Here is an 11,693-nt window from a genome sequence, read left to right on the forward strand (position 1 = left end):
GGAGGAAAGCGTTGAAGCATAGAGTATCAACTATCAATCACGTCACAGCCGCCAACATTGACTTCTGAAAATAATTAAACATTTCCAGCACACCCGCCAACAGACACGCACGCACACAAGCTCTTCGTTCACAGTTCTAGGACTATTTTTTGTGGCTTAGCTGAATTTATTTATGTTTTGAATCGTAGGTAAATAGAATGGCAATTTCTATGCCGAATAACTTTTTGAACCAATTCTGTTCTCAGTGAAGTTCAAACACCCCATTATACTTTCATCTTTGCGACAATTGACAACTAAAAATTAAGGCAAAAAATGTAAAATGTAAAACCAAGAGGAAACAATGTTCAGTCTGGTGGAGAATCAATAAGTCACCGTTCTCTTGTAGTTACTTACGGTTATCAGTTTTATTTTCTAAATAGAAAATTCAATGCAATGTGATTAGGCGGGAGCACAGAACTTGAATGGATAGAAAGGACACTTCCTCATGGTAATTTCCTTTGGCAGCCTGATTTACATGACAACATTATCAAGCATTATATGGCAGCCATTGCAGGTGTACCAGTCAAATGACCATAAAGAGTATAGATTATATGACCGTTCGGTTCTACCACTTCAAATTCTATGAGCGGGAGGATAGGCGGGACATCGGGCTCCACCGACCAATAGGCTAACGATCCATCCTCTGCTTTGGGTTCTCCTGCCAATCAAACGGCATGCATTTTTTATTTTTTCAAATGACAAAAAACAAAACAAAATCTGAAATTTAAAAAGTGAGCATTAAATCTCAATTATGAATTAGCATTTATTTTTCTGGTGGGTAACAAATTGAGATTTTAGAATATTACACTGAGTTTTCCAGTTTTCTGTTCAATATTGAATTGTAAAACTAAAAAGACAAGACTTATAGGCCTACTGACATTTCTACTTGGTTTAAAAATGTAGTCCCTACATCATTGCTTTGTTTGGTCGTCTCGCTCTTTGCACTGAGTGCGATGCGTATAGTTCACCAATAGACAAAGGACTGGTGTAAAAAAAACAACAATTAACTCTAAATGAGAGTTCTTCTGAAATACTGGAGATTAAAGGGATGTGTTCATCACAGCGGGAGGGACAGTTTAAGAAAGGGAGAATTCCTGGGTCAAACAGAAAAATTATTTTCTAAAAGATGGAGAATCCGGTCTGTAAAACTCAAAATAGACTACCTAATATCCACCATAGCCTAATAACCATAATTTGTTAGAATTTTGTAGGCCTACTATTAGGGGCCTGATCATTTTCAAGACGTCACGTCAAATGATGGATAATATATTTTTTCTTATAACCAAGGCTAACAAATAGTAAAGGTAATGCAGAAGTAAATTAGAGGTAAACAGCAAGTGCCTTCATTCAAAGTCACCCTTTAATAAATTAATACTGTAACACCAAGACTACAGTGAAATGTAGGCTACTTCTAAAACAACAATGCATCTAATCATCAAATAAACAACAAGGTATTCCAAGGCCACTTTAGCAGGATAATAAATTCATTTCAAGCTTCATTCTATATCACACAAATAAATACTTTCTGAAATGTAACATTCAGGGCTTTCATAGAAAAATAAAATTCAAATCTCATGAAATATAGCCTTCCAGACACTTTTAAAATGCAGTAAATTGTCCATGCATGTATGGCACTGTCATCGTGTTGTTTCACCATGTTGCCACTGCAAACTAAAGAAAAGTTAAAAGAATATCAGCATTAAAATGATGATGCCAGTAGTAAATATCAATAAAAGTCTGCACAAACTAGCTAAATATCTACAGTGAAAAATTTTGTCAAAACAATCTTCATTCAAAAGATTTCAGCTTCAACCACAAATCCTTGAGAAATTACCTACTAATAACAAACATCACTGCAATGTAAATGCAGCGAATGGCAACTTCATAGTTAAATATTACAGAACAAAAATCAGTAAAAAGAGTTTGCCTATACAGAGAATATGAGCTACAAATCAAGGCAGAGATAAGTGGCAAAATCCCAAATCCCATAAATCGCATAATTTTCAGACTGTCATTCAAAAACCAGGAGAAAACACGATGTCGTCGACCTTCATCAACTCATTTTGTTAAAAACAGCCAAGGAAGTCCTTGTAATGCACAGAGTATTGTGACAACATCAGAATAGGATGGGGATGAACACTTATACTATAGGCAATGTCTCTAAAGCTTTTGTTTTTTGTTTTTTTTTTGGCTCATGATTTTCAAGGAACATTTTGTGCTTTTGTTCACTAAACCAACACCCACAGCAATAGTCCAATGGTAGGATGAATGTACATTGGCATAGTTATGGTTCCTTTCTTACAGTCATGCATAATGTATTGTAGATCAGAAGTAATGACCTCTTACAGAGAATTGACATCTGTTGTTAGATTTATGACATCTAGGTATGGATACAAACACGTCCATATAGCTTTAGATGGATACTCAACATGTTTTATCTACGATTTGATACCCTACGTCTTATGGGAGAAGATCACTGGATGTTTCTGGTTGGGTGAAGCTACCAAGCTAACCATGCAATACGGTCTGGATCCATTACATGCTAGAGAGAGGGGTGAAGAGTTGTAGACATCGTGGGAGTGGATGCTGATCATCTCTGGGTTATCTGTACAAGGGATTCACAATATTTTCATGACCATATCAGTAGCGGGCAAAAAAAAGAAAAAAGAAAAAAATACAACAACTGTTAGAATTGGAATCATCACCACCACCACCACTAAAATTTGAGAAGACGGTTATCATGTTGGCCAGATTTCCATATCGGTGAATCCCTAGTCTGGAGATCAGAAAGGGAGGTAGATGGGTTTACTCTCTTTTTGTTCCAAAGATTTGGAGGAAGAAGGAGAAGATGTAGATGATATCTAGGTAGATATTGAGGGTGGCGAAGATGTACTCTTCTGGACTCATGGTGTAGCGCTTGTTCCCCATGAGGAGCTGGGTGTCAAATGCCAAGAACTAAAACAGAAAATACAACATAAAGTAAAGACATCTCTCTTTGTTGCTGATGACCTACAGTATATGGCTTTATACTGTGAACACATACACTTACCATGGTAAACAGTATGGCTCCCAAGGCAGCGTAGACAGCATCCAACCAAGGTACCTGATGTGCAACAAAGGGCTTGATTAGATGTGATTCCACTATATTGATCATCATATTAAGACACAACTGATGTAAGTGCCTGATCTGGATAGTTGTGCGTACATATTGAAAGGGGAGGACGAATGCCAGCACCAGTCCAGAGATGAACATGACCATGCAGAAGACAAAGAGCACGCCTTGGCATGATGTCACATCAATCTGGATGGACAAAGGACATGAAATCAACTGTATGTTAATCAAACATGAAAAGCAAACACAACTCTTGTTTTTCCACTCTTAATACTCTATGTTTCAAATATAATCAGAAGTATAGAAAGGGAGAAATATTATTTAAATAATGTATTACCAAATTTGATTTTGCTCACCTTAGTTTGGAAGCTGAAGATAGTGACAGTGAGACAGACCATGGCTGTGATGCCTAGACACATCACCACTGACTTGGTGTTGTAGAAGCTAGTAGAGAGAAATGTGGAAAACTTGGTCAAGATGTGTTCTAGGCAATTAAAAATGGGATACATAACAGTTTTATATACCTGTTTTGAAGCCACACAAACTGTAACCCTATATACCGTAAGGCAGTGGTTCTCAACGTGTGGTCCAGGGACCACCAGGAGTGCTTGAGAGAGTTCCAGGGGGGTCCCCAGCAAATTGGTGAATTGTTAACCTTCACCATTATTTCATTTACAAGAAGTTAACACAATTAGAGAATTAGAGAATGTAGAAGAATGACTATTTTGATCATAGTTTCACTGTTATCTCTCTGCCTACAATACAGATAGTCATTAAATTCTGGACAAAATCATAACTAATGATAAAAAATATTCTCAGATTTGAGTTTGAGAGACAAAATCTTATCAAATGGGGGTCCATGGCCCAAATGTGTACTAAATTAGGGGTCCTTGATATGAAAAAGGTTGAGAATCACTGCCGTAAAGAAAATACACTGCTATGTCGTTTACCTGGATGCAAAAGCCATCATGCTGGCCAAGGAGACAGTCTGCAGAAGGCATGCAAAGCGATGACGTTGCAAAGTAAAACAACAGACAGTCACATAAGACAGTGAGCAGACACACAAGTGTACCTGGACAACATCCCTGTCATGTAGGAGAGGGAGAGGGTCTGTAACAGGACAGACAGTCACATGAAAATGTAGGAATTTAATCAACTGTCACTCTTCAGATAACTACAGGTCTGGAAAACAGAAACTCTCACAACATCAATTCATTTTGAGATCATTTTTAACTGTCAGCTTACTGGCAGTTATATAGAAAATCCATATCATTTGGGGCGTGAATGTTACACATGAACTAAAAGGAGATAGCTTTTATAATCTGTGAACATACTGTATACAACGCTCAATCGTACAGTCTTTATATTTGACTTGAAAACACCGCTCATGGTAAAAAAAAAAAGAAAAAATCATGGTTATACACTACACATATAAAGAAAACACATGAAATAGAATCTTGTACTTACAAAGATGCCAAGTAGAATCAGATTCCATGGAAACTGTCTCCTGTAGGAGTAAAGAAGGATCAGAGTTGCAATATTTTAGGTGATTCACAATTTTTTGTTGTTGTTCTTGGAGAAATTACAACTTACCTTGGTGCGGAACAGCAGGAGAGAGTCAGATATGTGACAAAGAACACAGCGCTGTGTTAAACAAGAAAGAAACATCTTATTAGATATGTCATAAACCAACATTATACAGAGAGACTCTGTGTTACTGACTTGAGACTAAACTTGTTACTTACTAAGAGGCCCAATACCAGCCTGGGTTGGACTGAATGTAGTCCTTCACAGGATCACTAAAAACAACAGAGCCTTGGGTAAATAAATATACAACCCAGTGGATTTTTAACAACAGACTTGCTTATTCTATATTGTTTAACCTGAGAGAAAATGAACAAGATGATGAACTGCAACATCTAGTAACTCACTGCAACACTCACCAGAATGTGAAGAGAGCCACAATAGCAAGAGTGACGAAAAGTTGGATCATCAAGATGGCGTACACCTGAAAGAAGGCAACTTACTATGAAAAAACATTGCATAATGATACATGGATCTGCTCAGTAATGTTAATTTGAATGGGAAATACCAAGCATTCCCAACAGAGCTAGCACACTCATTGTTTCCATGATGCAGCCCAACATACTGGTTTTAGGACAGAGTTTGGATACCTTGCGGATGAAAATCCTCCTGATGTTCTTATCATCCCAGGTGAACTCCGTGAGCATCTCAGCATCACTGTAGCAAGGGGTGCTGGTGCCTATAGAAAACATTAATATAATAACACTTTTTGGTGGTTATGATTTACCACTTTTTTTATCCAGCCAACATATAAGTAATCCCATATTTATATGTGGCCTGTGTTTATCAAGGCCTTCAGAGTTCGGGGTGCTGACCCAAATCCCCCTTGTGTGTCCCAGTTATTGTAAAGGGTAAAATCAGTTCTAGATCAGCAGTACCACTCCACCCTGAAACATGTTATAAATACCGGCAGATGAGTTTATTCTTGGAGATAATGACCTGGAGTAACATGATGATAAAATACATGTGGAAAAGGTATAATCATACCGGCAGTGGCTTCCTCGTAGCTGGGCGGCGGTGGAGACACCGAGGCCTGTTCGCTTGAGGAGCCATTGGTGGTCTTGTTTGCAAGTGAAAGCTGATAGCACAAAATATAAACAGTTTTCCTTTAGCTTATAAGACGCATAATTCCTCTTAGGTGAGAATCAATCAGTAATCAAAGACAGAAGATCCCTGGCCTGTACATTGAACCTCAAATTAAAATCTCTGGTCCTAAGTGTAAAATGTTTCCCGTCCTGAGGTTACGTCTCTACAGCTATAACCTAATGCTTTATAGGTAAAGACTGTTCCCAGGTCTGTCAGTGAGTGAGTCATATAGCTGGTCTGACCTGATATATTGAGCTTGTACATACACTCCTCTCTCCTAGAGAATATAAAGTTCTGAGGATTTACGAAGCATGGCATCATTCATACTTTTAAATGATGAATAACTAAGTCAGGAGGCAGGAGTTTCTCAATCTGAGGAAATGGAAAGAAAAGTACAGACTGAACTAGATCATCGCAGATTTGCAGATGTTTGGTAACATCTTATGCAAAGCGATTAAGATTAAGTTTGATGAAAGACTGAGCAACAAATCTGGTCCCAGCTAATTGAATTGCGTAATTTGATGGACAGTAAGGAAATGACTTGTCAATCAGCCACAGGGAAGTAGCTCATGCAGCCTGCGCAAGACACTTGATTGATGACACTGATCCTATTGATCGCTGTATATGACAAGGTTGTACCAGAGGTAGCGAAAGAAATGGGTTGTCATGGTGACGCAACATGGAAAAACAGCCTGTGACGCATTTCACTCATATAGTGAACTCAAGTAGAAGAATGACAACAATGGCTTAGTTTTGAACAACAGAAATATACCATATTCTTATTAATTATTATTATTAATTCTTCGACAGGATTCAATGAGTATGCCATTGATAAATTAAATGACGAGCCACTGTATGTGACAATTATTGGAATTATGCAGGACCCTGTGGCTAGATATTAATCTGCAGCACTCAAAACTACACTCACATTACACTGCACTATAAGAATATTTGCAGTGTTTCAACTACTTATATCACTCAGATTACAAAATCTAGTGGTGTTCACAACTGAACAGCCTGTACTACCATTAAGTAGTCCACTACAGAGAGATGGAGCAGAAACACGCACATCCAATGACTGTTACATAATCTAACCCAGATGCAGTAATTCCCAATAAGAGCTCAGTTTGTCTTTATTATTGTTAAATACTGAAGGAAAGACAGATTGAATGAGTTATGATTAACAGAAGCCCTTACCTTGCCCTGTGTCATGATGCCCGTCTCTCTGTCTGTCTTTCTGCAGACGGCTGCTTTGTTTTGTGTGTGAACCAGTCACTGAGCCTCTGGTGTCCGTGTCCCTTTTCTTGATAGTATGGTTCTTGCAGAGTCTAACAAAAAAGGCCTGATAGTTGTGAGAAAGGACCCTGGATTGATAATGTTCTCCTCTTGCCTGCTCAGACTGAACACCCTCTGATGATACAGTGGCGTAATCCAACAACAACGCAGTTAGGACTCGCACAGCTCCCCCCCCCTCCCTCACCCACAGAGGGATATTCTAGCAGCATCCAGGTGAAGCTGCAGCATAGAGAGAAGCTGGGACTGTACCACACCATCAGGAAAAATGGGGAAGATGGTGGCTTGCACAGTGCATGACAATATGAGCAGAGAAGAGAAGGAAAAGACCAGAGAAATCTGGAAATGTGGTCTGCAGTGAATACAAGGAGGGGGATGCAGGGGCTAAATCATTGATACTTGCAAATTATTTCCTATCATGGGAAAAACCCATACTACTAGGGCTCTTTTGATATCATATAGCATGTTTTGCTGAATACTACTATGATATGAATTGCAATGGGTAGGGAATGTGCTAACAGTTGCTGATACTTAGAATTTGTTAATTTTGAATAAACTCCAAAACCTTTGCTGACTGGTAATTAATTTGAACACTGTGTTAAGAGGGAAACATCCCCTCTAACAAATATTGGAAATTTAAATAGCTGATATTTTTGGGGACATTTTGGGGACTTATTGGAAGCCCCACCTGCCACTACAGAACAAAATATAACATGTGGCCAACATCCATTAATAAGTCACAAAGTGGAAATGATAGTAATACAAAACAATTTATTTCTTCTGTACAATATGTACAATTTTATTAAAGGGCACAAAGGCTAGAGAAAATATAGATGGATACAAAAAACAGTATTTATTCAAAATCAAAATGACCTGTTTTGCTCTTTTGAAAAGAAGTGATAACATGTTTTACAAAGTGTTGTAAAAGATTTGACATTCAGATATTGGTCCACATGCCATTCATAACCTCATTTCTTTGGGCACTGATTCAGCTCTCTGGAAGCTCCAGTCTTTTCATTTCTGTTTGCTAAGATAAGATGAAACTTTGGTAAAACTTTATTTGAATAGTCCAATGTTGACACTCAACTATCAGGTGACAACAAGTAGATTTTCAACAAATTGTTTGTTATTTGGTGGATCTCCACAGACTGCCAAACCCTGACCTTAGCCTAACCCCAACGTTAACTCTGACCACATTTTTAAACCTAACCTGAACCAATTTCTAACATTAACCCTAACCCTAAGATTAACTCAAGCCCAGACACTGAATACCTATAGAACTATAGACTACTTCTATCTATAGACTACTTTTATCTATCTTCCATCTTTTATCTATCTATAGACAATTATGCATATCACTTGAAACTCAGTAGACTTGTTATTGACACATTATAATCACTTGATAGGAGGTTTAGTATCAGTATTGGACTATCCAAATAATGTGTGACTGAAACTTCAGCATTAATGATCCTTGTGGGGAAATTGACTATTTCCAGTCAACCATATCAACATCCTCCCATCTGCCTGTGGGTGGACACATTAAAGCAATTACATGTTATCTGAATGACACAGGGGCTTATGCTGACAAAGTTTCCAGCAATGCAATTGACAAATCAAGGTAGATATGGCCGTGTTCCCAGCTATGACACCACCTCCTGGAGCATCATTATGCAGACAGACAAGATCAGCTTATGTTAAGAGCAGCCAGGAAAGCAAATAAATATAAAACTGTAACAAGAATCTAACTATAATCTACCCAAGCAGCCCTTGTGGACTATGATTTCTTTCAGTGCTGCATTTTGGCAAAACAAAAACTGGTGAGTATTCCTGGAGATTACATGAAAATTCTGCTTTGAGTCATACAAAAACTTCACAATACATTTGAGGCCAGTGAAGCAGTAACTGGATTTCTGGTCCATCTCCTGCTCATTACATCTCCCCCTCCCCTCTGGCTCCCTCCAGTCTCAGGTCTGTGTCGTTTCTGCCCAGGGTGAACAGACTCACCACAGCAAAGAGAGCTGCCAGCATCATGACTGCACAGCCCCCAAACATGTGTCTTGTACCGCTGCCTCCTTCCCCTCCACCTGTTCCTGAAACCTCCCCATGGAGCGCCAGCAGCCCTAGGCAGGCCAGCAGGTGCAGAGGTAGCCGGAACCAGGCCAACACCCCGGCCCGCTTCTCCTCTGGGATCACCCTGCCCTGGAGAAAGCTGACTGCAGGGAAGTAGAGTCCACAGGCCAGCTCCAGCAGCAGGAAGGCGAGCAAGGATTCGTGAGGTCTAGGCTGGCCTGGGGCAGTGGAGAAAGTTAGCATGAAGAAGGAGAAGAAGGCCATCAGCACAGCCAGGCAGAGCAGGTGGCCAGGTTGTAGACGGTAGCGAGTGGAAGTGGCTAGGCGGTACAGCAAGGAGCCAGCCATGCTGGCGGCCATTAGACAAGAGAACACTATTCCCAGAGGAGGTCCATGGGGGTCCAGCACCGGGGTCCACAGGAAGACAAAGATGTAGAGGACACTTTCAAACAGAGCCTGCACTCCACCTAGGAGCATGACTCTCCTGTCTGACAGCAGGCAGCGCAGTCCCTCTTGGCAGCTGCGCCAGAACCACACCCTGGCAGACATACGGGCCAGAGGTGCATTCAGAGCCCCGAGGAGCGGCGTTTGTTTGTCTCCCTCCACACTTCCTTCGGCCTCCTCCTTGCCCCATTCTGTCAGCACCACCCAGCCACAGGCCCCCAGGCAGGGCACAGCCAGGAGAAAGGGAGCCACCGGCCCCAGGTGGAGCCACTCTGCCAGCATGTTAGCCACCAGCCCCGCTCCCACAGCCAGCCCGTGGTTCCAGGTAGCAGCCTTGGTGAAGGTGCTGGGGATCCACTCCTTGGGAAAATCATGGACGTCTACGTGCCGGTGCACGTACCAGGACTCAAAAGTGGTGGAGAGCAGGGATGTGGACAGACCCCCCAGGACACGGCCTATGATCAGAACAAAGTAGTCTCTGGACAGCTTGGTGAGACAACAGGCCGAGTAGGACAGGCAGAAGAGCAGGCATGCCTGTCTGCGGCCCAGGGCCTGAGGGAGCCAGCCTGCAACAGGAGTAAACAGAACACAGGAGGCCAAACCACACACATACAAGATGGCTATTTGGGATTCCAGGAAGCTGTAGTGGCGGTAGAGTTTGTAGAGGTAGGGGCCCTGGAGCCAGTCTGCCCACAGGGCCAAGAGGTACGCCTGCAGGAACAGACCCTGAAAGCGACGGAAGGCTGGATTGGCTACAGCTGTAGGAGCAGGCTGAGGAGGGGTGAGGCGGCGCGCTGTGAGCTCAAGGCCAACACACAGGGCCAGCAGGAAAATGATGGCAAGATATGCTGTCACCAACATAGTGTCAGAAACTCTGTCCACGTGAGGTCAAACCTGAGGTCCTGATGGTTCTTCAGCTCTTCTCTACCTAATGTTATCTCTCAAAACCTGTGGAGAGACAGGGTGGACAGTTGTGTGGCATGTATGGACAGTAGCATAAATCATAACGGTACAAATACCATTGAATTAATCCCTCTCGATCTATTTGCCTTGTTGACAGACAAGGTAAGACAAGCTGCAGTGACTCCAGTTTATTCAGTGAGAGCTGCATAGTTAGAGGGACAGCAGTCAAGTTTCATCGGCACTAATGGATGTCAGCCTGTTGTCAGTTAAGCCAAACAGTTAAACTTATAATGTTGCCGTGTGTTTGCTAGTCAGCAGGGTTTTGTTAAGATGCTAAATAGTTAGCTTGTTTTCATACCAAGCTAACGCGTCAGTTGACGTGTGTGCTAACGTGCTACTAGCTAACCTAGCCTTTAAGCTAAAATCGTTTTAAGTAGCGTTACCATCCTAACATTTGTGTTCAATAGTGACATCTGAAGCTATATAATTTCTCTTACCATATCGTTTGAAACTCGTCCCATATTACTTCCACAGCGCACTGAGAGGTTATATAAAACATCACTGAGAGTTGGAGACATAAGTAATTGTTGTCACCAGGATGTGCAAACAACAGATCACACACTTCCGGGTTCGACGTCATTTCACCACAAGGTGGCCCTGTTGCCGCGTCTTTTGATTTTGATGAATTTCAAGGTTTTAGGAGAAAGTGGAGAAAGTGGAGTATGCTCTGACCTGCGGCGATTTATTTATTTACAAATGAATGCGTCGTTATTTGAAATAGGTAGTTCTTGAAAACCAGGTCGTGATGTTCTCACCTTTGTTGATCAAATCTACACCTGGATAAAAATTATAAAAAAAAGTGCATAGCCTACAACACATAATATAGAATCCTGTTAACCCTTACACACCCACTGTCACGTTGTTTTCTTCTGTCATCCACATGTCTACGAAGGTAATCACCCTAGTTTATATGCTGTGCACCCTAATAACCCTAGGATATTTAGTCCTGACCCTGTGTCTTGGAGAATGACAATGTAGGTGACACAATTTACAATTTCACATTTGGCAGACGCTTTTATCCAAAGCGACTTACACATGAGATTTTCATACAACACAAGCAAGGTTCTAGTTAGGAGAGAGCAACGAGAGTAAGTGCTATAAA

The 11,693-nt window shown here is 41.0% G+C and overlaps 2 protein-coding genes across 2 annotated transcripts; both read right to left on the minus strand.

Annotated features, from left to right (window-relative positions):
* Positions 1–2,844: 2,844 nt before the first annotated feature.
* LOC139642032 (protein lifeguard 2-like) lies at positions 2,845–7,033 on the minus strand. The gene is made up of 12 exons (XM_071516728.1): positions 7,019–7,033; positions 5,723–5,813; positions 5,326–5,414; positions 5,095–5,159; positions 4,897–4,950; positions 4,745–4,795; positions 4,619–4,658; positions 4,224–4,261; positions 3,508–3,595; positions 3,245–3,340; positions 3,089–3,142; positions 2,845–2,994 (listed from the first exon to the last, which is right to left on the minus strand). Exons 1-12 carry the CDS (start codon positions 7,031–7,033, stop codon positions 2,845–2,847), a joined length of 831 nt encoding a protein of 276 aa, XP_071372829.1.
* Positions 7,034–7,911: 878 nt separating this feature from the next.
* Positions 7,912–11,136, minus strand: mfsd5 (major facilitator superfamily domain containing 5). Its single transcript, XM_071516726.1, has 2 exons — positions 11,029–11,136; positions 7,912–10,576 (listed from the first exon to the last, which is right to left on the minus strand). Exon 2 carries the CDS (start codon positions 10,487–10,489, stop codon positions 9,044–9,046), a length of 1,446 nt encoding a protein of 481 aa, XP_071372827.1. The 5' UTR covers positions 10,490–10,576; positions 11,029–11,136; the 3' UTR covers positions 7,912–9,043.
* Between the last annotated feature and the right edge of the window lie 557 nt (positions 11,137–11,693).

Source organism: Centroberyx affinis, unplaced genomic scaffold, assembly GCF_046629955.1.
Source record: "Centroberyx affinis isolate AG114_WGS23_722 - 3 ecotype Tasmania unplaced genomic scaffold, CSIRO-AGI_Caff_v1 ptg000428l_1, whole genome shotgun sequence".
NCBI classification, from domain to species: domain Eukaryota; kingdom Metazoa; phylum Chordata; class Actinopteri; order Beryciformes; family Berycidae; genus Centroberyx; species Centroberyx affinis.

Excerpts from the sequence above, each read along its gene's own strand:
- LOC139642032 (XM_071516728.1), bottom strand. Across the intron at positions 4,659-4,744 it reads TCCTGCTGTTCCGCACCAAG|GAGACAGTTTCCATGGAATC; the intron begins GTAAGTTGTAAT and ends TTACTCCTACAG. Across the intron at positions 3,341-3,507 it reads TCTTCAGCTTCCAAACTAAG|ATTGATGTGACATCATGCCA; the intron begins GTGAGCAAAATC and ends TTGTCCATCCAG.
- mfsd5 (XM_071516726.1), bottom strand. The coding sequence starts at position 10,489 with ATGTTGGTGACAGCATATCTTGCCATCATTTTCCTGCTGGCCCTGTGT.